At 36.0% G+C, this 23,659-nt stretch overlaps 1 protein-coding gene across 8 annotated transcripts in view; it reads left to right on the top strand.

The window, feature by feature from the left end:
* Positions 1-21,678, top strand: part of ZMAT3 (zinc finger matrin-type 3) — a 70,542-nt gene extending 48,864 nt beyond the window's left edge. For 7 of the 8 annotated variants that reach the window (XM_019752081.2, XM_074328266.1, XM_019752093.2 and 4 more), the window contains 4 exons: positions 9,236-9,355; positions 11,655-11,821; positions 11,943-12,043; positions 13,968-21,678. In XM_019752081.2, the coding sequence (XP_019607640.1) occupies positions 9,236-9,355; positions 11,655-11,821; positions 11,943-12,043; positions 13,968-14,179 (600 nt within the window). In that variant the 3' untranslated portion in view covers positions 14,180-21,678. The remainder of the gene's footprint in view (positions 1-9,235; positions 9,356-11,654; positions 11,822-11,942; positions 12,044-13,967) is intronic. The other variant, XM_074328275.1, reaches the window with a different exon arrangement.
* Positions 21,679-23,659: the final 1,981 nt, after the last annotated feature.

Genomic DNA, 23,659 nt, shown 5'->3' with positions numbered 1-23,659 from the left:
CTGGTAGTTCTATTAGCCCTGTGTTGGACCAGCTGGATGGATTCTTTATATTATTTACCTCTTCTCTCTTTTATCATTCCTTTATTTTAATTTCTGAGAGCTATTCTTGAATTTTAAATTGATTTTTTAAAAAAATTTTGACAATGATATCTTTAGTTTTTAAGGATCTCTTGATTTCTTATTGTTACTTTTTCTAGCATCTGTTTTTTTAGGATGTTAGCTAAGAACATGAAATCATGGACTTTGGGGTCAGACTGTTTAAACTGTAGTCTTACTACAAACTAGATATATGATAGTGGAAATATTTCCTAACTTCTCTGTGCCTCCAGAAGAAGACGATAAGAATGATTTAGCATGTATAAAACATTTAGAACATTCTGATACCTGAGCGAGTCCTTAATACTGCTGAGTTGTCCTGTCAGGCAGTGGAGCATAGTGATATGGGCTCTGGAACCAGATTGTCCCTAGCTCTGCCATTTACTTTTGAGTGTGAATTTTATTGACTTTTTAGCGTGAATCACTTTTAACTTACAAACTAGTTCTAAAAATAGTACAAAAAATTCCTGCAGGCACCTCACCCAGGTACCCACATGTTAATATTTTATATAACTGCATTGCAATGATCAGAATTAGGAAATTAACACTGGTAACAATATTATCTAATATACAGACTATTTATGTTTCGCCAGTTGTCTGCCAACTTTTTCTGGTTCCAGGATCTAATTCAGGATGAAATTTTGCATGTACTTGTTATCTCTCCTTTAATGTGGACAGTTTTAGGTTTTCTTTGCTTTTATGATCTGGTAATTTTTGAAGAGCTGTTTTGTAGAATGTCCCCATTTAGGTTTGTTTGATATTTTCTTATGATTAAATTCAGGTTATTTTTTATTTTAGTTTAGTTTTTGGCAAGAATACCGCAGAAGTTCACCACTCAGAGTCAGTTCTCTTTCCTTCACCATGTATTTGATCCCCTTTGCACACAATGTGCTATATAGATGTAATACATCTCTGTAACTTTACTAACAATTGTCACCCCAATAAACTTTAATTTAAAGAAAACCCAACAGCACAGAAGTCATATTGTGTCCTTCCCCAGTGCATCATATCGGGAAGGACATGATGTGAATACTTTGCATCATTGGTGCTGTTGACTTTGATCACAGGTTAAGGTCACGCCTGCCAGGGTTCTTCTTTGTAAAGTTGCCGTTTTTCTTCTTGTGCTTAGTAAGTATCATCTAGGGGGGTACTTAGAGACTATGTGGATGTTTTGTTTCTCATCATGTTTTTAGTCAGTGATTTTAGCATTCATTGATGATTCTTTCCTGCAGTGATTATTTACTGTGGTATTTGCCAAATGGTGATTTTTTTTTTAATCATTCTTTCTACATTTATTAGTTGAAATTTTACTTTAAGGAAGATCTTTCTCTTTTTTTTTCTTTCCATCCATTCATTTACTTATATTCCTATGGATTCTTATTTTATTTTAGGGATATAATCTCTTACTATCATTATTTATTTTGATGTTTAAATTTACCCAGATTTGACGAGTATAAATCCCTTCAAGCTAGTGCTTGTGCCCTTTTGACATGTGCACACAGGTTTTTTTTGGATACTTCCTTACTTTCTGCCAATATAAAACATTCTAGGATTTTCTTGCCCTTTCCTCATGCCAACCATTTCTTCAAGGAGCCAGACTTCTTTTATTGGGGAGTGGTATTTAGAAACCAAAGAGCCAGGTGTGCTCTTAGGTACTGGGTTGTCATTGTTTCCAGATGCTCTCAGTGTCAGAGCTAGTAATATACTCGTATGTATATGTACATATTACACATACACATTTACATATACATGTACATGTACATATACTGAAAACTGAATTCAGGCTGTTCTTCCAATTTTGAGTTGCCAAGATAGTGTTCATTCTAGCTAGCTTCTCTTTTCTTCATGTTTAGCTCCATTCTTTGATAGTGAGAAACCTAGGCTTTATCTAGAAAACACACACACTCTCACTCTGTCTTTCCACATAAAGTAGTTTAGGGATTTATAATCTATATCTCTGTGAAAAACAAACCTACTAACTAGAGGATAATATTTGTGTATTGTTCCTTTTGTCTTTAGCATTGCAGTATATAGTCAAAATATTTACTGTTTTACAAAGTTACTTAGGTTACAGGGGTGCTGCCTGCCAGGTTTCTCTTTTGTAAAGTTACCTGTGTGTGTGTCTCTCTGTGTGTGTGTGTGTGTGTGTGTGTGTGTGTGTGTAATAAATATGGGGTCGATGCTTTGAAACTATGTGAATAGTTTTTTCTCATTTCTCTCTTCATTGTGGTTATGTTATTTTTTCATACAGTTAGGTTTGTTTGTTTCTTTTTGTATTTCATTTTGGGTCCACCCCAGTCCTTGTTGGCTTTGCTTCTTTTTTCTAAAGTCTGTGAAATGTTAATACAGTCCTAAAAGTCAGACCTATACAGAACTATATATTCAAAGCAGTGTCACGCCCCACTGTCCTTTGTCATCCATTTTTATTCCCCTATTATTTATGTATATTTACATGAGTTTACTCCCCTGTTTGATTATTTAATATTTTACTATATGGTTTGTCAGTTTTTAATGGCATCCCAGCTATTTTCTATTGCAAAATCAATGAGCTTTTTCTACTTTCCTCTTTCCTTTTTTTCTCATTTTTTGTTGCATTATTTCCATGGGTTATAGCATATAATATTTGAATGTTAATCTTTCATCCTCATCTCCACCTTTTACTTGTTCATTGATCTATAATTTTATATACAGAGGGTGCCAAATAAAGTATACACATTTTAAGAAATGAAAAAAACTATTAAAATTGTAATAGTATATACCGATAACAAAAGATGAATACAAGTCACGTTTAACTTCTGCAGTTACAAGAGGTGCTCAAAGAGGTTACCATCAGCGTCTAGACACTTCTGATTATGGCGAACTACTGCTTGAGCAACATTGACCAAAGTGTCCACTTGTATACATTTTTTTGGCACCCTTCATGTATATATATACACACACATATATAAAATTATAGATCACCAAAATATGTGTGTGTGTATATATATATGTATATATATCATCAGTCCTTTTGCTGAAGTTTTCCCGGTCATTTCTTGGTTAAATCAAGCTCCAATAGATCCCTCAAGAAACACTTATGAGTACTGAATTCTTAAGTGTTTAAAATGTTTTTTATAGTCTTGACACTGGATTCAGGGATAGTTAACTAGGCATAAAATCCTTGCTTCACACTTTCATTAAGTTTTTAAAGAATGCCTCTCCATTATTGCTTTGTTTTGTATATTATAGATGCCATTCTGATTCTTTTGCCTTTGTAAGTTATTTGATCTTTTTGTCTGGAGACCTTAAATACTTGCCTTTGAGGTCTTAAAGCTTTAAAAAGATATACCCTAGATTTGATTGTTCTGGGTTGATTTTCTCAGGTATCTGGGATGCCTTTTCAATATTTAGATTCAGGTCTTCATTTACTTTTGGCCAATTTTAAACAATTTTGGACAATAATAGTTTCAAATATTAGTTCTGTGTCATTGTTTCCAGTTTTACATGTTATTCCTTCTTTACTTGTCTTCCATTTCCATTGCTTCCTCTCTGACCCTTTAAAATTTTTCCTTATATCACTTTTATTTTCTTGATTGCTTTTCTTTCTTCTATGTGTCTTATTACATTTTCATTTGAGTCTGTTATCCTTTGGCACTTGTACTTACTCCTCATTTTTGACAAGATTCTTTTTTTGCCCTGAGTTTGTTTAATTGCTCTTCTTTTCATTTCTCACTGTGGTTTGCCCATTTTTGGGGGTACATTTTGAATTCCTGATTCAAGGTGTTTTTTACGTTCCCAAATTCTTGTTTGAATATATTTAATTCAATTTGGAGGGTTTTCTTCTATTTCATGTTGGGTTTTATTGGTTTTGTTTTTTGTTGTTGTTGGGGAGAGGTGCGTTCATTTGCTGAGATGTGTTGATTTTTTTGGTAGTAACTTCATATAGACTTGATTAGTTTTCATCTGTTCATTTTGTGGATTTTGGGTAGCTTATGAGATTCTTAATTCATTGGAAAGTTTTTCTTCTTCCATCAATGCAGTAAAGTCCAGTTCTTTAATTTTTATTTTTTTTAATGGTCCGGGGAGGGTTTTGTATGTCTTCTGTTCTTTTTTGTTTTTTCTTGGTCTTGCGCGACACTAGCTTTTCCTGTTTTGCTTCTTGTTCCCCTTCGATCTCCTAGTTGCCAAAGGATGCCTCTCCTTTTTTGCCCTTTTCTCCTCCAGAAGCCACTTTGAAGACAACCACTTCAGACTGTGTGTACATTCGAGCCCCTTTCCAGCAGTCAGTGATTGGATAATGCTTTAGTTTAGGAAACCTAGGAGGCTTCCTTCTTCTGGTGGTGATTATCTAGTAGTTTTAGGTCTTCTGCTAGCCTCCTCTTCTCTCTTTCCGACAGTTTTGTGAGACCACCCTTGTTTACTGTGAAGGATTATGGCAGGAGCATGAGTGATTGCTCAGTGGGGTTTGATATTTTGTGTTTTTCACCTACACTTATTTTGAAGTCTGGACATTCTGTGGTGTCTAGTTCTGTGGAAGGCATGATATGTGTGTAGTTTTATTTGTTTTTCTTATTGTTCTATATTGTTTGTAAGGGATATATGGGGAGATACAAATATTGGCAGCTGCTACCCAACTCTCTGGAAGCTCTCGGGCAAGTTTTTAACCCTCCAAGCTTAGTTTCCTCATAGTAAAATGGAAATAATAATTATACCTACTTGATAGAGATTTCATGAAGCTTAAGTGGGATACTATTTATGAATTGTTTAGAACACTGTCAGTCACATAGTGCTCAAGCATTGTTAGTTGTCATTATTACCATTATGTGATGGATGCAATATCTGCTTGAATACTCCTGTAGATACTGCTTTGAAAATAAAATCCCTGCTATTATCTAACGTGGACCCGTCCCATAGTACTGTGTACCCCATCTTCTGCCTTTCCGTGGACTGTGCTCCTGTAGCCATGCTGTAGCTTCTGCATCCTCTGTTCTTTTTTTTACTGACTTTTTCCTGTTGTCATGCAAAGTCGGCTAAGTAAAACCCATCTTAAAACAAATCTTTCACTGGCCCATTTCCCCCTCTAACTCTATACCCTTTTTCTCTTCTCCTTGTCATAGAACTTTTCTAAAAAGTTGCCTATACTAATTGTCTCCATTGTCACATCTCTCATTCTCTCCTTAAGCCACTCCATGTACCTGTCATCCCCCCTACTCCACTGAAATGGTTCTTACCAGTTACTCTTAACCTCTATCTTTTACAATCCAACCGTTACTTCTGTGTCCTTACCCCACAGTAGGACTTGACCTGGTAAACACCTCCCTTTTTTGTTATTGTTGTTTTAAATTATTATGAAATCCTTCAAACCTAAGAGTACTGAAAATAATATAATGAGCATGTGTATTTGCCATCTAGTTTTAAGAGTGAAAATTATCAATTCAGTTGAAGTCGCCGGTCTCCCTTCCCAATTGTATCCCTTCCTATGCTCCCAGGTGTAGGCACTATAGTGAATTGGTATTTATTTTTCCAATATTTGTTTTGTACTTTTGCTACATATATGTTTTCTTATATAATATGTAGTGGTGTCTCATGTTTTAAACCTCCATATTCAAACGATTATTCTTAAATATCTTCTGCAACTCGTGCTTTTTATTCAACATTTTGTTATGAGAATCATTCTGTTGCCTTGCGTGATCCTAGGCTGTTTGTTTTCACTACTGTAAATAGTGTTCCATTGTATGACTGGCTACAATTTATCCATTATCTTCTAAATGGATACTTAAGTTGTTTCCACTTTTCAGCTGTTACAGTCCTTTTAGGAATGTTCTTATAGGTATCTCCTTAGATGTGTTTCTGGTAAAGCCTAGAAGTAGGGTTTCTGGGTTATAATGTATCTAACTGGACCCTTCTTTTACAACAACTTGTTCTAGGCTTCTGTGATACTATACTTGTCTGGTTTTCCTATTCCTTCATAGGCCAGGCATTCTCTATCTAATTTTCTGGATCCTCCTTCTCTACTACAGTCTACATTTTAGTGTCCTAGGTTTTGTCTTTGGCTTTTTTCTCTATCTTCCCAACTGCCAGCTTTGATTTACTTTAATTTATCCCCATTCTGATCTTCAGCGAATACAATCCAGTCGTCCCACTGCTGTGCTTCAAGTCCTTCAGAGGCCATCTGCTGCCTCTAAAGTTCAAGTTCTGGTGATGGACAAAACCATGAAGGATTAGCCCCCATGCGTCTCACCTCCTTCCTCTTCTCCAAAGGATCCTGAAGACCATCTCTCCCGCAGGCTGGGCCTTTGCGCAGACTGTTTGCTCTATCCCCAGTTTTCTTTCCCCTGGCTCCTTAACTGCCTGGTACACTTTTGCTCATTTTAAAAGATGACTCAAAAATGTCCCCTTTTCAGGGCAGCCTTCCAGGACACAGTCAGGCAGAAGTAAGAAATTTCTGCTTGGTGTTCTAGCAGTTTATCTGTCTCCATTATAGCACTCGATTCATTTATCCAACACATATTTATTGATGGCCTGCAATATGCTAGAAACTGTTCTAAACGTTGGGGATTGGAACAGTAAACAAGACCAGCAAGGTTCTTATTTTCAAAGAGTCTATATTCCAGAGGGTAGGAAAGGGAAAGAAACAGGTAACCAAATAATATTTTCAATAGTGGTAAGTGGTAACGAGATAGAAAGTAAAGGCGCACAATGTAGTTATGGTGGAGAGCGTGTGTGGGACGAGTAGGTGGGGATGGGCATGACACTTCAGATTGCATGGGTGCTGTTTGAGTTGAGACCTGAAAGTTAAGAAGGAACCCTCTTGCAGCCACCTGAAAGAATATTCTAGCCAGAAGCAACAGCAAGTACAAAGTGAGCTGGAGTGAGTTTGGCATGTTTAAGGAACGGAAAGGCCAGTGAGGCAGGAGCCTAATGAGCCGGGGAGAGGGATGCTACATGAAGTAAAATCCGAGAAGTGGACAGGGCCAGGTCAAGTAGGGCCTTCTAGGAAAGATTTGTCGATTTTAAGTCTGTGGGAAAGCATTGGAAGATTTTATGTGAGAGAATGACACGATCTGATTTATGTCTAGAATTCTCACTCTGGCTGATATGAGGAGAATTATAGGACACGAGTGAGAGCAGAGACCAGTTAGGAGTTGTTGCTCTAAGTGGAAAATGTTGGTGGCTTAGATTACTGTGATGTTTGTAATGTCCATGGAAAGAAGTAGAGTAACTTAGGTTGCGTTTTGGAGGTAGGCTTACAGGACATGCTGATGGATTAGATGTGTCGGTTTTAAGGAGGGATGGAGTCAAGAAAAGGACTCCTTGGCTTTTCTTGAGTAACTGGGTGTCATTTACTGACGTGTGGATGACTAGTGGTGGTGGCTATGATGAGAAACTTCTGTGGGGGAGGAATCAAGAGTTACGTTTTAGATATTTCCAGTTGGATATGTCTCTTAAGACTGCAAAGTGTATGTGGCAGGAAGGCAGTTGGATAGATCGCTCCGAAGGTCAGGGGTGGGCTTAGACTGTTGTAACAAATTACCAGAGACTGGGTGCCTTACACAATGAACAATTGTTTCTACAAGTTCTGGAGGCTGGAAGTCTGATATCCGGGTGCATCGTTCAGTTCTGCTGAGGACCCTCTTCCAGACTGCAGACAGCTGCTTCCTCTTATATTGTCACATGGTGGAAAAGGAGTGAGGGGTACGGACGTCTGGCCTCTTCATAAAAGGGCCCTAATTAGGCTTCACCCTCAAGACCTCATCACCTCCTAAAGGCCTCACCTCCGAAGACCATCATATTGGGATTAGATTGCAGCGTACGATTTTTGGTGGGACACAAATGTTCAGTCTACCCCTGACAGGGACGGATGTAGATAATTTGGGGAGTCATCAACTTATCGATTATATTTTAAAGCTATGAGCCTGGCTAAAATAACTCAGAGTCTGAGTGTAGATGGAGAGAGGAGAGAGCTGAGGGTAGCGCTTTGGACACCACAACCTTTAGAGAATGAGAGGTAGAGGTGTGAGAGGGAGACATGGAAGACAGTAGAAGGAAGGGAGTATCAATTGTGTCATGCTGCTCAGAGTCAGACTGTGATGAAGGCACAGACGTGACTGTGACCGACTGTGACCCTGGATTTGACTCCCTGGAGGTCACTGTGACCTTGGTGAGAGTGCCTGTAGGGCATTCCAGTGGTCAGAAGGCGGGACTTACCTCATTACTTTAATTAACTGCTTATGTGTCTCTGTCCTGGAAAGCCTGTGCCAGTCCTATTTATTTTTAGGGCTTCCCATCTACATAGTAGATGGTGAATAAATGTTTACCTATGGGTTTGAATTTTACAGTGCAGTTTAAGGAATAATATACTGTTTTACCCTCATTTAGAATGCTTTTAGACCATGGAGCCTTCCCACCAATTTGTAGTTCAAGGAGGATAGTCTTGTGAATAATGACTTAAAAGAAAACACAAGAAGAGAGGCAAATCCATTTTAACAGAGGTTCACAGTGCGTCCTGAGGCCCTCATGCTGTGTGAAACGGCCTTGCTTCAGACTCCGCAGGCCCGCCTCAGGCTCTGGCTCCACCGCTTGGCCTCCCTCAAGGTGCTGGCAGCCAGTACCAAGCCCTCCCCCCCCTCTCTGGGTCACACTTCCTCAGCTGTCATATGTGGATAATGTTAACAAATCCCTCTTATAGGATTTGCGTGAGCAGCAAATGAGCTAATGCACAGAGTAAGAAGATACTCTGTAAGTGCTATTTTTTGTGTGTGTAAAAATAATTGGATTATCCATTGTAGATTAGATCAGAGTGTCTATGAGATTCATATTTAGGCAGTGGCATATGAATGGCAACAAGTTGGGGGAGGACACAGATCACTGGAAAAATGTGATACTTTTCCAGAAATATGTAGGAAATCAATTCTTTTGGCTTTGTTCCCTTGTCTTTCTCGGATAAATATAATCCTTCTGTTAGAACTGAAGAGTACAGTCTCTTTAAAATCAAGTAATCAGATCTAGCTGGTGGTCTATTTACCCCAGTATTGCATCTACCTGAAAGAATAAAATGTAGTGCTTTTTTTTTTTTCTTTTCTCTATTTTTTTTTTTAAATTAGTATATTAGCTCGACAAATTTTCTCCATGGTGATTACCTATTTCATCTTACTTCTAGGGTAAAAATCATGGTAAGAAACTCCGAAATTACTATGCAGCCAACAGCTGTCCTCCTCCAGCCAGAATGAGCAACGCGGTGGAATCTGTGGCTACTCCGGCTGCCCCAGTCCCTGCGCAGGTGAGACACGCGTCACGGGGGCAGCAGTCCTGTGCACACATGGTCACAGATGACCTTTGTGAGAGTGCCCATCAAGGCCCAGGTGGGCAGAAAGTCTTGAAAGGTCCCACTTGGCACTTTTAACTCTGAACTGTAGTGCTGGGTTCAATGCATGCCCACATCCATGAGCATGGAGATGGCTCATTGGCTTTGGTTGTGATGCATGATGAAACAAATACTGTTTCATGAGTCTTTTCTCTATGCATTTCTCAAAATTCTGTGTTAAATGACCCTGAAGATCTAGGTTAAGGTAGAATAAAAACCAACTAACCCTGAGTAGAGAGAGATTTTAAAACATTTATCTTTGCAGTTTATACCTTCCAGCAAGATCAGTCTCTTGAGATTGCCAACCCCCCCCCCCCACCACCACCACTCCAACCAACTGCTTTTTTTAACCTCTGTGCAGAGAGCCCATGTAAACTCCTTCTGGTTGAGAGCAGAGTTCCTTTCACTCTTTGGAAGATTCAGCACGTCTTTCATGCAAGATATTCCTATACTTTATGACTCTGAAATATGGGTTCTACTCCTTAATCTGTCTCTGAACTACTATTTGTCCATGGAACAGTACAGTAGTCGTAATAACTGCTGGCGTGCTTACCATGCCAAGCACTGTGCTAAGCACTTTCCATACATTATTTCATTCAGGGCTGGGACGAGGGTGCACTCGCCTTGAGTACAAAATTTAACGGAGAGACAAAAAACTCAGTCGTCAAAATAAATATTTTAAAAAATCGAAATTAATGTAAAAAATAAAATCAATGGTTAATAAAAGGTCAAAAACTCGAAGACAGGATAAGTGTTCCTGATTTTCTTTTCGCCTTAGCTTACAATGTGGGTTGGCATGGCACTGTTACAGGTCCTGTCTTTATTTAAAATTTTGAAATTATGTTCCTCATTGATTTTTTTTGCATTAGGTTTGATTTGTAAAAATATTCCATTGAAGTGTTATTTATCTTGATTGCTGAGTTGTTTTGGTACTCTCTCCAATTTTGTGCCCGTGGCAAGTGCCTGCCTTGCCTCCTTCTCGTCCTGGACCCTGACTTCATGTCATGCTTGCAATAACTTACAGGTACTACTTTCACCTCTTAGGACTCAAAGTGTAACCCATGGGGCCAGCAACACAGGTCTCACCTAGAAGTTTATTAGAAGCTCAGGTGAGCTAAGTAACTTGTCCACGGAGTTACAAGTTTTGTAAAGTGGTGGTGCAAGAATCATTTTTGGACTTCAGACCTCTACTGCTAACCACTAAGAGATTATTTTACTTTTCTGAATGTCGGTGTTCCAGTACTTACAGATAGCAATACCAGCTATTCCTCCATCCTCATGAATTCTTGGGGGTAAATGAGATACGTTAAAAACAGAATCAGAGGAAAGGAAAATTCCCAGAGAGACCTTCAGGTGGTGTCGTTATCACATTCCTGATTCCTGAAGGCTGCTCTAGAACAGAATGGCGTCTTCCTCTTGGGGACCAGCTCCCCCTCCCTAGCAAACAGCCTTCACTTGCTTTCATTGCATAGCCCTTGGTGATTTTTGAAGACAGCTATCCTGTCCTCAGAAAAATCTTTCTTTCTGGGTGAAACAGTGTTATTTCCTTCAGCTGGTCCTGATCAGTTATGCTTTCCAGATTCTTGTATAGGTATTGTCCTCCAGACAAAATCTAGTATGTCATTTTACTATCTTCTAGGCACTGTGTTAGATTTCCCGTAACTCATTATTTCCTAACCTGAATACAATTGTCTGGATCTTCTGATTATTTTCCCCTAATTATATCATATCTGTAGCTAATTTGTAGACTCTTTGAGGGCAAGGGCTCATTTTTTAGTAGATGTCTGTATATAGCTTCTGCATTAAATAGCGAACCCTATAAACAGTAGGCATTCAGTAAATACTTGTTGATGGAGTCTGAGCAGACTTTACTTTTTCTGGTAATGTGATTTTTTTAGGCCTTAACTATACTACCCTAAATCTTCCATGCTGGGTTTTTAAACTTTTTTTTAAAAAAAAATTCATCAGTGGAAATAGCAATGAGCCATTCATCAGTGGCACATTGGTGATTATCATGCAAAACCATGATTAGGTGTCTTATAACCTTTTTTTTTTTTTTTCTGGAATGAATTATTTCCTTTCCTTATAAAACTGAGTGTTTGTGGTCATGCCATAACTTTTGGTTCCTTTTCAACTCTTAAAAGGAACTTTGAGGAGAAGGAGGGAGTAAGATCCAGAGCTTTTTTAACCTTGTTTCTTGTGTCTTTGACGTCAGGTGGGCCCCTTTAAGCCGGGAGGCCGAGTGATCCTGGCCACAGAGAACGATTACTGTAAGCTCTGTGATGCCTCCTTTAGTTCTCCGGCCGTGGCTCAGGCTCACTATCAAGGGAAGAATCACGCCAAGAGACTGCGGCTGGCGGAAGCTCAGAGTAACTCATTCTCGTAGGTATTGCCGTTTTCTCTGAGGCCACAGTGTTGTGTGAGACTGTCTGTCTTCAGAGAGAAAGAGTTGAAAGGGATCCCTGTTTAGAAGTCTCACTCTTGAAAAATTTCTTTTCTCCAGGGAATCCTCAGAGTCCGGTCAACGGCGGACCCGGAAAGAAGGGAATGAATATAAGATGATGCCTAATAGGAGAAATATGTATACAGTGCAGAATAATTCAGGTATCCTGTGGCTTTCCACATACCTTGGCTACATTCCACAAGTGGTTTCCTTTATTTTTCTTTCTTTTAATGGTAATAGATAGCCCTGAGAATTTGGAGTTAGCTATTGTTTTGTTTGGTCTTTTCAAACTGGTGCTTATTTCAGGTCTGATTTATTTATTTATTATTCATTTATTTATTTACTATTTAGGATATTGTTTATTTTGATTTTAAACTATAGTTTATGTTTTAAGGTCTCTTATCATGGTCCCTTTATATTTCTTCTGGTGTTTGCCATCTGAGAAATGTAAAATGCATTATGAAAATAGGTTATTTGGTTTAAAGTTGCACCATGTTAAATCTCCATTAATTGGGGAAAATAAAAAATATTATAGCAATGGTGTTTAACCAGGGTAGTGAATTAGAATTACCTGGGGAGTTTTTTACAAAATGCGCATGCCTGCACTATGACTTAGAGATTTTCAATTAGTAAATTTGGAGTAGGACTCAGACATATGTGTGCTTTGAAAATGCTTCCTCAGTGATTCTGATGTAGGCTACCTTTAGTTCACAAGTACTAGTTTATAGGAATGTTTTCTGCATATTTTGATTATTTGCAGTAGGGAAAATAGGACTGAGAAGTCCCTCATCCTCTCCCTACCCCAGCCTCCAATGAATACACATACCAGCACAGCTCATCTATGTGAGCAGTAAAAATTAACGTTAATTGGAAAGGTAAGAGAAACATAGAAAAAAAGGAATATAGAAAACACAATGTAATATGTGCTTTTTAAAAAATAAAAGTCTAAACATATATTAGTAATTACGATGAATGTAAGTTTACTAAAGTTCCAGTTAAAGGAAAAGGAATATAAGATTAGATTACAAAAAACTTAGCTGAAATGAAGGAAGCTGAGATATCTGTATCAATGTTAGATAAAATAAACTTTAGGACAGAAGGCAGTTTAGATTGTTTTCTGACCAGAGTACAATTAAATGAGTGGTCAATAACAAAAATATAAAAACACAAAATTTTCTTTTATTTTGAAATTTAAAAACACTTCTAAATAACTCACAGGTCAAAGAAGAAATCATATTGGATATTAAAAATTCTTAGAACCAAACTGGAATAAAAATATATCAAATTTGTAGGATGCAATGAAAGTAATATTTTGAGAAAAGCCTTAAATTAAAAAGCTTAGTACAACTTAAGAAGTCAGTTATGTAAAAAGAAGGAAAGAAAATTATCAATAATTTTACCAACATTTTTGTATATGTCATTTCAATCTTTATGTATTACTTCCTTAAACTAGAAATGTGATTAAACTTTGTGATATTCTTGTTTCACTTAATAGCATATTATAAACATATTTTCATGTAATTAAAGAGTTTTCATTATTTTTAGTGACTGCATGGTTTTCCATTGCATTCATTTCCATAATTATTCAAATTGTACTTTTGGATCTCTCCTTTCCCCACATCTACCCCCCACCCCAAAGCTTTTATAAATACTGATGAAATAAATGTCTTTGTTTATAAATCTCTATGCAAAAATTCTTAATATTTTCTTAGGATAATTCTTAGAAATAGAATTTTTAGATTAAAGAGTTAGCATAATTATAAAACTTTTCATATAACGCTTGGAAATTAAATTATTTGTTAAATTGTGTTCACTTTTCAGAGCAATTGTCATTTAGAATTTGGGTTTAGCTCTACAGTAACCTTTCTGACAATAGTTGGAGGAATCAGTTTAGCTTTTAGATTGAATGTGTATAAAATTGTAATTTAAAAAACCCATTAACTTCACTTTCATTTAAAATTAATAATATGTGAATTTCATAATTTTGATTTAGAAATGCAAATTACACTGAAAATTGATCAGACCATCGTCATTCACTTAGTGAATATTTTGAAGTGAATACATTACCTTTGTCTCTTGCTTTAGCAGGTCCGTATTTCAATCGCCGCTCTCGGCAGAGAATTCCGCGTGATCTAGCCATGTGCGTTACTCCAAGTGGCCAGTTTTACTGCTCAATGTGTAATGTTGGGGCTGGCGAAGAGATGGAATTCCGGCAGCATTTAGAGAGCAAGCAACATAAAAGCAAGGTGTCTGAACAGCGGTACAGGAATGAAATGGAGAATCTGGGCTATGTATAGTGATTGCTGTGTTCAGATAGAGCAGCTCGGCCTGCCTGTTGTTTGCCTTCTGTCAACACGCCCTGCTTTGTGGTCCTTTTGATCTGAGTACATTCCTCTGCTTAATGTTAATACGTGTAACCTGCAGTGGTACCATGAGGTGTCAAAACTGGGGAAGGAAAACAACGTGCTTCTTAGGTCATGATGTTTTTTCAGATCAGTTGTGCTGAGTTACTTAGAGTATGTGACCTATCTACCCCATGAGAAATCATTTTTTATCTTGACCAAGTTCTGGTCAATTAGTAGCCTGATCACTTAGAGCTTTAACTATTTAAACATTTCATCTTCTTTTGCAATTTTAGATTTGTGTACTGTTAAGTAAAGAATTTTATTGAGTTCTTACTTCAGAGCATAGTAAAAACATGTTAAGCAGAGATTTCAGTTTCCCAAGGCTTCTTTGGAACCACCACCTCAACTCAATGCCTTGTCTGTAGGATTTACTATTATAAACTGCATTAGGGTCTTTCCCAGGACATTTTCTCCTTTATCATGTCCTCCCATTACTGAAATGCAAGTGTTCTTGGATTCAAACACTTCCATTATGCTTGTAGACTTCCAAACAGTGAAGCTTCATTTCCAGTTACGGATTTCACACATTTAAATGTCCCCTTCGTCCCTGATCCCCTCTTGGTTGAATTAGTTTGTCTGATAAGCTCATTTCATTCTTCAGCTATGTCATGGGATTTCCAAACCCCACATTTGAATATCCAGTGAATTTAAGAGAGTTGTGATATTTTTTTAAAAGTATTTTTCAGCTGGTTTTAGAAAATGTAAAGATGTGTTTGATTTTTCAATTTAGAGTTACTTCATTGATAATAACTTGTACTTATATGATGGTCTAATCATAAGTTTAGATCTCTTGATATTTGGTTTGGCAGATTTTTTAGATGATAAACTGATTCTTACATTTTACTTACATTCTTCTCTGTCTTGCTAGTTTGTTGGCTGTCCTAAAAATACTACTACCTTACTGTTTCAAAAATAGAGAGGAATGAAAAAAGTTAATCAAATTTCAGTACATCATTTCCAGTAGAACAATACATTGATTTCATTCTTTGTAATTCAGCTTCCTTGAAGATAATAGAAGTACATTGTAGGTTACTTGGTATCTGATAATTACAACAGTATTATTATTTTTGTATTTTGTTTTTAAAATAAAGCTCTAGTATATGTCTAGATTAACTAATGGAGTATTCTATGAACTTTCATTAACCGTATTTTATCTACTTACTATATTTACATGGATAAGACTGGTGCTCATCCATACTTCTTTTGAAAGGCCATATAGAAGTTTATATAGAACAGTATCTTTGCACTAGAAGTGTCTTTGGATGCTTATATTATTAATTAAAAACAAAACAAAACTATTTTTTCTTGAGAATCCTATAGACAAAGAGATGGGGAGAAGGAAAATCATAATCATGATTCCTGTCCTTTAATACATCTAAACAATTTTTGAACAATCTAGACCCATATTTAAAATTCAGTTTTTTGATTAACCTCTGGTACAGTATCAAGTTATTCTTCTGTTGAAGTGGTGGTTTCTGAAAAGTAGAATTGTTTAGTAAATTTTTTTTCCCCAAGAGACAAAATCATGAAATAATGTTCTGTTGAGATTCTATCCAGACCTGTGACTTAGTGTAATAACCCTTTGTGCATTAATCTATAAAGTATAGTTGATTAGTTTTGAGCAATTTAGAGCTTATTTGATTGGTCAGTAGGTTATTCATTTTGCTGCCAGGACAATTTTTTGGTAGATTTTAAATATTACAGTGCTGGCCACTTGATTCTGTGATTATGTCAAAATTTCATTTTTCCTCTCCGTATGTGTATTTATATAGATATACATATACATATACATATACATACATACATATATAAAACCATATATATATATACACACACATATATACATACATATATATGTGTGTGTGTGTGTGTGTATATATATATATATATATATATATATATATATATATATGTGGTTTTATATGATACCACAGAGAAGATTTTATTGAACTTATTTCAGATCACAGTAAAAGATTGTGGATAAGAATTTACATTTTGTAAAAGTGACATTTGTCCTTTGCAAATAAAGTTGAAGGAAGAGTTTCCCTCATTTTCCCCACTTAACAATTTCATTATGTATACATGAAAAGCAGTGGATTTAAGGCCTTGATGTTTTGTTCTGGCCTTGAGTATTCAGGTTTCCAGTCTCCCAGTGCCCTTAATGGATATTATGAATGCATAAACGTATTTTCTTTTTTAAAAAAAGTTAGATTTATAGTGTTATTTCTTACTTGCTATATTTCTTTGCACTAAAAAAGAGCTATGTGTTTGTTTTATATGACACTTTAGATACCATATTGCCTACAGTAACTCAGATTGTTCCTTAATTTCCAAACTCTAGGAAGTTGATAAATAACTTCCATGAGTATTTATAGAGATTACATACACATAACCCCCACTCTCCTCCCCCCATAAATCTCTATGACAGTGGGTTGCGTTTGAGGCTTGTTACCTTGCAATATTCTGTGTTCCATAGGTGAAGCAAAGGGTGACAGAGGTTGTCAGAAAGGAAATGCCCAAATAAATACATCTCTGCATGGTACAGTTTCTCAAACTCATGCATTCCTATAGACAGTGTTTTTTTCCCTGTCAAAGAAGGTTGTTGTTACTACTGCAGTCAGTAATATGTGATTTCCATTGATTTCATTGTGTGAAGTCCAGTCCTGCTCTGTAATGTGCTTTAGAATTTGCACCCCGTGCTCCCCAGGAGTCATATTAATATCTTTTATATGCTGTATACAAGGATGGACAGAGACCTAAACAACGGAAAACCTTTAGTCAATTAAATTAAGTAGATGTCAGTGATCATCTGCCAGAACTCATAGCATCCAGGTCTCTTTACTCTGAATATCTTTGTGTAAGTTGTCATTCAAAAGCAATGTTAGAAGATGACGATTAGAAACTCTTCTAAGATACTGAGAGCGAGAACTTGTAAAGGAAAAATTCTATGTTCCAATTAAAAGATTGGATTGCATATGCCTTTGAAGTGTTTTTTTTTCCCCAAAAAAAACTAAGCTACAAAACTGAGTGTGCCATGTAATCCTTTTGACTCCACATTGAGCAGAAAATACTTTGGTCTCATATTGGTATATCATGTATTGCAATTTGTAAATATGTGCATGTTGTTTATTACATTTGTCTGCCTATCTCTTATTGCACTGAATTCTGTAAGTAAATATTTTTTATACCATCCATTTTGAAAAAGTTCCTCCTCCAACTTCCTCACTATTTTCCCTTTCTAATGAGTTGGTACACTTAGAAAACCAGTTAGGATTTTTGAAACCCTGAGATTGAATGAAGAATTGTGGCTATCTGAGATCATCCTTATATCCCTCTGACCCAAGCAGCTAAAAGGAAGCACAGGTTCTTCCACCTTATTTACAAAGCCGTTCTACAGCACTGGTGTAGTTGCTATAGCTACGTGGCTATACTTTGTCAAGGATAAAAAGATATATGTATATACACACACACATACATATATATGTGTATACTTATGTATTCTTCAAATATATATATTTAAATTTTTAAATATATATATTTAAATCTTTAAATATATATATTTATATCTTGAAATATCTTTATAAAATCTTTAACTATATATACATATATATGTGTATGTGCATATATATGTATATATTGTGCATATATATGTGTGTGTATATATATATATACACACACATATATATACACACACACACATATATATATATATATATTTAATTCTTCCGCTGTAGATAGATATTAAGGATTAACTGTGGGATTTATGGTTCTTTCACTCCTGAATTGACGAACTGAGCAACTACACTTTGAGGACTGTCCAGTGACCTGTGTCAAATGTGTTTGCTTGTGTCAGGGGAGACGTGTAACCGTTTAGCATAGTATTCACTTCATAGAGGCCTAGGAATGGTGGGTTTGAAACCTACTCTATTTTGTTTCCTCAATGTCAGAACTTAGGCTGGAAGTACTCGGTAAAGGACTTGGGGAGGCATATGCAAGGACAATAGAGCTGCTTTACAAATAGAGAAATATTTTGTCAGTATAGACAAAAGTGTAATATAGGCTGTGGAAGAGCTGTTTAAAAAATATTCTACCTTACCAAATTTTTTTTTTTTTTTTTACCAGCCAAATCACTGGTCAGCAGTTTCACACATAATGAGTATTTAGTTGTTGCTTTTGGGTTTTGGTTGTTTTTTTTGTTGTTGGTGGTGGATTCCTACCATTGTGAGTTATTACTCTCAGTCTAACTGAGTGGACAAATAGCTGTGTAAATAGCTTCTCATAAGACATTTCTACTGATAGCTGTTTGACATTTTCTTCCATCATAAATGGGAGGATCATAAACTCCCTCTCTGGGTAGCTACCAAAAAAAATAAAATACTGGCATATGGTCCCCTGTGACCCTGTCTCCATTAAACGCCCAGAATATGAGTGCCTTTAGCAAGATTTTAGCGTTTCACAGAAAGAAGAGATCATAGAATTTATTGCCATTAATCAAAATTCATTAAACAGGATCTTGGAATAACAAAGGTCTGTGTGAATTGTGTGTTCTACATCTTTTTTTTTCTTAATGCAATCTCAATTTGTTATTGAATATAACTGTTATCATTATTAATCAGGAACCATACACCCTGAAAATGAATCCAGTTGTCCCAGACTGGCAATACTTGCCACTTTTCACCTTTATCTATATTACATTTATTATTAGTGAATGGTGGTATGATGGTTGGGAAGAGCGTGACACTGATGTTTGGAAGAACTTCATTCCAGTGGTCTTTTTCAAACTTGTCTCTCTGTAGAGAGGAGAATATTAGGTGTTTGCAAATGAAGTATGTAAAGAGATTGTCTTGTACAGTAATTATAAATCGCATTACTTTGTCTCTACATTAAAAAAAAGGATCTTCACAAATCAGGTTTGAGGCCTTTTAAACCAAACTTTTCCCTACTTCGGATAATTTCTAAAATTCTAAATCCTGAGAACTTTGAGTCTTAAAACACTGCTAAATTGATCTTATTGTAGAAATATTAACATTTTACTTAACATTTTATTTTGAAAAATTTCAAACACATAATCAGAGTTAGAAAAGGTTTACAATATACCCACCACTGGATTCTACAATCAATATTTTACTATGCTTGTATTACCACATATCTGTCCATTCCTCTTGTCATCCCTCAATGTGCAGAGTTTTTTAAAATACACGTTTCATGTAAATTTCAGAGAATACATTTCCCTTAAACACCTCAGCATAGGTGTCATTTACTAGAGTTTAATATTTGTTTAAATATTAATATCTTTTAAAAAGCAGTGTCTCAATCCTAAGTTTAGATCATAAGTTTCTTAAACTCATGAAGTTGTTAACCTGAGCCAATTAACATATATTTTTTCTCCTGTGGATTTTAGCCTTCCAGTTTGTTTTTGTATATGCTTGGACAGAGGGAAGACAACTTCTTTTCAAACTGAACTTTTCTGGTGTTGTTGGTCATTTTGAATGCTTAGTTGTCATACATTTTAAAGTTTCACAATAAGAATTTTTCCTCTGTCCCTGTTGTTATGATGTATTTTTGCTGAACTATGCAGCTCTTTAAAAACTGTAAATTATTAATTGGGGCTTATTAAATCAGCTTATACCTCATTTCAACCTACTGCTGCTTTTCTCAATGTTATCGTATTTTCTTTCACTACTTTCACCTGTTCTGCCAGAAAGTCTGGAGGAGTACAGTCAAACCCATAAATGATGAGCTGTTTTAAACAACTCTAGAAGGGCAGATTAAATAGTTCAGAAAGTTAAAACCATTAATTTATCTAAAGCCTTGAATTCCCTGAGAATGGTACTTGCCCGTGCTTCCACTAGCCATAATTAGCAGGATTGACAATGATTGTACTGTACAATGAATTGTTGAGATTGTGAGCCTTAGTAACCATCGTTAGCTTTAGTACAGTTTAGAATTTATTTTTTGACATAAGCATTTATTATGCCAGTTGTTTATGGACAAATAATTTAATTGACTTGCTCCAGGGCACGTTGGTGCAATGAATTGAAACTTCAATGTGCTTGATTCATATTCTTTTGCTAGTTTGGTAAGATTCATGGCTTCTAAAATAACTGACTACTTCCTGACCCTTAAAATGGATGTGTATTTTTACTCATTAGACTTTCATTTTCAGGCATTTCATGATTTTTTTGAACTTAAAGAGCTTTTCATGGTCAGTTCCTCATTATGCCAATGCAATTGCTAAAAAGAAAAAACAAACAAATTTCACTGTTCAATACTAATTAATGTAGGTTTGATCAGATTGGTTTTTGCATTTCAATGAGATTCATGATTTGTTCATCACTTTCTATGTAAGTGCTTAAGTGACCCCCTCACTAGTGAAAATAAGTGTTCTATATCACTGATTATGTGTATATTCGCTACATAATATATTTTTTTAAGGAAAAGTAACCCCAGGTGTCAGGATGAACGATATTATCCTAGGGCAAAGCACATACAAAGTTTATTTCTACTCTGCAAATCTGGCATTCATGGGAACAAAGCTTTTTCAGAGTGGCTGGTCATTGTGTTTTGCCTTCTTTTGGTACTTGAGCACCTTTCTGTAGTTTGTAAATCTGTGTGTCATTTTGTAAGAATTTCATGTTGATTCTGTGTTAATTGGTGTTTACCTTGTGGTATCCTTGGTTGCCCATAATAATTTAGTATGGTGTCTGCTTTGAAATGCCTTACTAGAGTATGTCAGACTGCTCTAAAGCATTCCATGTATCTGCTAGGACAATAAATTGCCTCTCTTGGATGTATGCTCTAGATCCAGAAGCAAAGCTGAATTTGCTTTCACTGTGAAGGTTGCATTTTAATGCAGTTATTGTTTTAAATTACAGAATAAAAGTCTAGAAAAACCAAGGGAGACTTTAGAACCCTTCATTTAATGGCATGGCAAACTTAAGACAGCTTTGCTATTTCGCTAGAACAATGTCTCTGGTTAAAAGATATAGCTAAAAAATGCCAGCACAAACTGTATTAAATTGGGGTTATTTCCTAAAACTTTCTCTAACTATCCAACAGAGGTTTAACATCTGTGTATGCTCTTGGGGCTAAGTGCCAGTCATTGCTTTGGAAATCTGATTCTGTTCTGGGGCTACAGAAATGACAAAATTGTCATGGGATAAAACCAATCAACTGTGAATTGTGAAATTGAAATTGCACTTTTGGTTTTATTTTCTTCTGCATATTGAATATAGAAATCCAAAAGTTATTTAAAACTTACACTGCTTATGTTGATGGCTCATTTTGGCTGTGTATCTTCAATTATATACTGATTTCTGATAAAGGCTTGGTATTATAACAGGCATTTTGTGTTCAATTTAATAAAACAGTTTCTGAGTCTTGTCTGCAAATTGTTTGGTTATGTATGAGTTAGAGATCAAGGGAAAAAGTTACATTGTCAGCAAGGAGGTGTTATTTTCTCAGTGACTCAATGGCTCTGGGTTCACCATTCATCAATCTGCACATAATCTGCCACGGGCTTCTTGAAGTCATGTGGAATGTTGTCAGCTCTTAGGCTTGCAGTACAATTGACCTAGCTGCCCACACTCCCCTGCCCCCTCCCTACATGCCTGGAGTTAGCCTGGGACTGGAGTTCTCAATTTTATTGATGTACTGAAAAATTTCTCTTTTCAAATTCTGAGGAAAGTAGAGCTTAGCAGGACCACTACTACTGCTTCTAGAAATAAACACATTACTAGGCATACGAGGTTTGACAATTAAGTTTGCAAACTTGTTGCAATGATGTTGCTAAACTTTTTGATGTAAGAGCGATTATTCATTATGAATTTGTACCAACTGGACAGTTAACCAGGTTGACTATTTGGAAGTGCTGAAAAGGCTGCATGAAAAAATCAGATGGCCTGAATTTTTCACCAACAATTCGTGGCTCTTACATCACAACAATGCACCAGCTCACACGGCACTGTCTGTGAGGGAGTTTTTAGCCAGTAAACAAATAACTGTATTGGAACACCCTCCCTACTCACCTGATCTGGCCCAGTGACTTCTTTCTTTACCGGAAGATAAAGGAAATATTGAAAGGAAGACATTTTGATGACATTCAGGACACCAAGGGTAATATGACAGCTCTGAAGGCCATTCCAGAAAAAGAGTTCCAAAATTGCTTTGAAGGGTGGACTAGGTGCTGGCATCAGTGCATAGCTTCCTCAGGGGAGTACTTCGAAGGTGACTAGTGATATTCAACAATGAGGTATGTAGTAGTTTTTCTAGGCTGAGTTTGCACACTTAATTGTCCAACCTGGTATACCCATTAATCTTTTGGTTATTTCACATGTAAAATACTCTTATATACAATATATTATCGGGGTATGGCCATTTAAGCACTGGTTTACTATATATCATGTGCTTTAAGTTTAAATGCTCATTTTAAAAAGTAGATTATAAACCTAGAAAGTACTGTTATGGTTTGTGTAATTGGGATGCAAGACACATACACCTTCTGTCGTGGGAAAAATTCTAGTGTCTGCCCAGAAAATAATGTTTCTGAATGAAGTGAATAGATCACACTGACTGTGTTGTAAAATACTCAAGGCATCAGCACATTTTATTAAATCATCTCCAAGAGACTTTTAACTTAAAAGAAAGCCATGATAATGGGAAACAACAACAACAAAAAGTCTTCAACCAGTAGGGCTTTTTAGCTCTTTTTTTCAGGCATTTCTGAGGCTTAGTCATTCATTGAAAAATCTATTCAAGCTCAAGTGCATGGTGTTAGGCCTTAAAATTGCCTATCCATCAAAGAATAGCAATGAACTTCCCCAATGTATTATAATCGATAGAAGATCGTAAAGAGATCAGAAATAGATCTTTTTGTGATGGTTTTTAAATTTTTAAGATTTTTGTCATTTGAATTGAGAGCCCACCCAGTTTTATGCCAATTTGTAGGGGTAGGGTATTCATAAACTTGGAAATTGGGAACTTACAAAGAGATGAAGACAGGAAACTATTGTGAAATGTAAATTTTATTTAATAGGGATGTAGTTATGATCCCTTACAAAAAAAACCCACAAAAAAATCACTTAAAAATACACTCCATGGTGTATTTTTGTGCATGTTTATGAGAAAAGATACATGCGACTATATATCTTTCATATAAATTAAAAACTCCCCCAGCCCATATATATATTATACATACATACATACATACACACACATATACACATATATATACATATATACATATATATGTGTGTGTGTATATATATATATATATATATATATATATAGAGAGAGAGAGAGAGAGAGAGAGAGAGAGGTGTGTATTCGGGAGTATATATCAACATGTTTAAGAAGATCAAATACTTGTAATGA

Source organism: Rhinolophus sinicus, linkage group LG01 (genome assembly GCF_036562045.2).
Source record: "Rhinolophus sinicus isolate RSC01 linkage group LG01, ASM3656204v1, whole genome shotgun sequence".
Lineage (NCBI taxonomy): Eukaryota > Metazoa > Chordata > Mammalia > Chiroptera > Rhinolophidae > Rhinolophus > Rhinolophus sinicus.
This window is presented reverse-complemented; position numbering and strand designations above follow the sequence as displayed.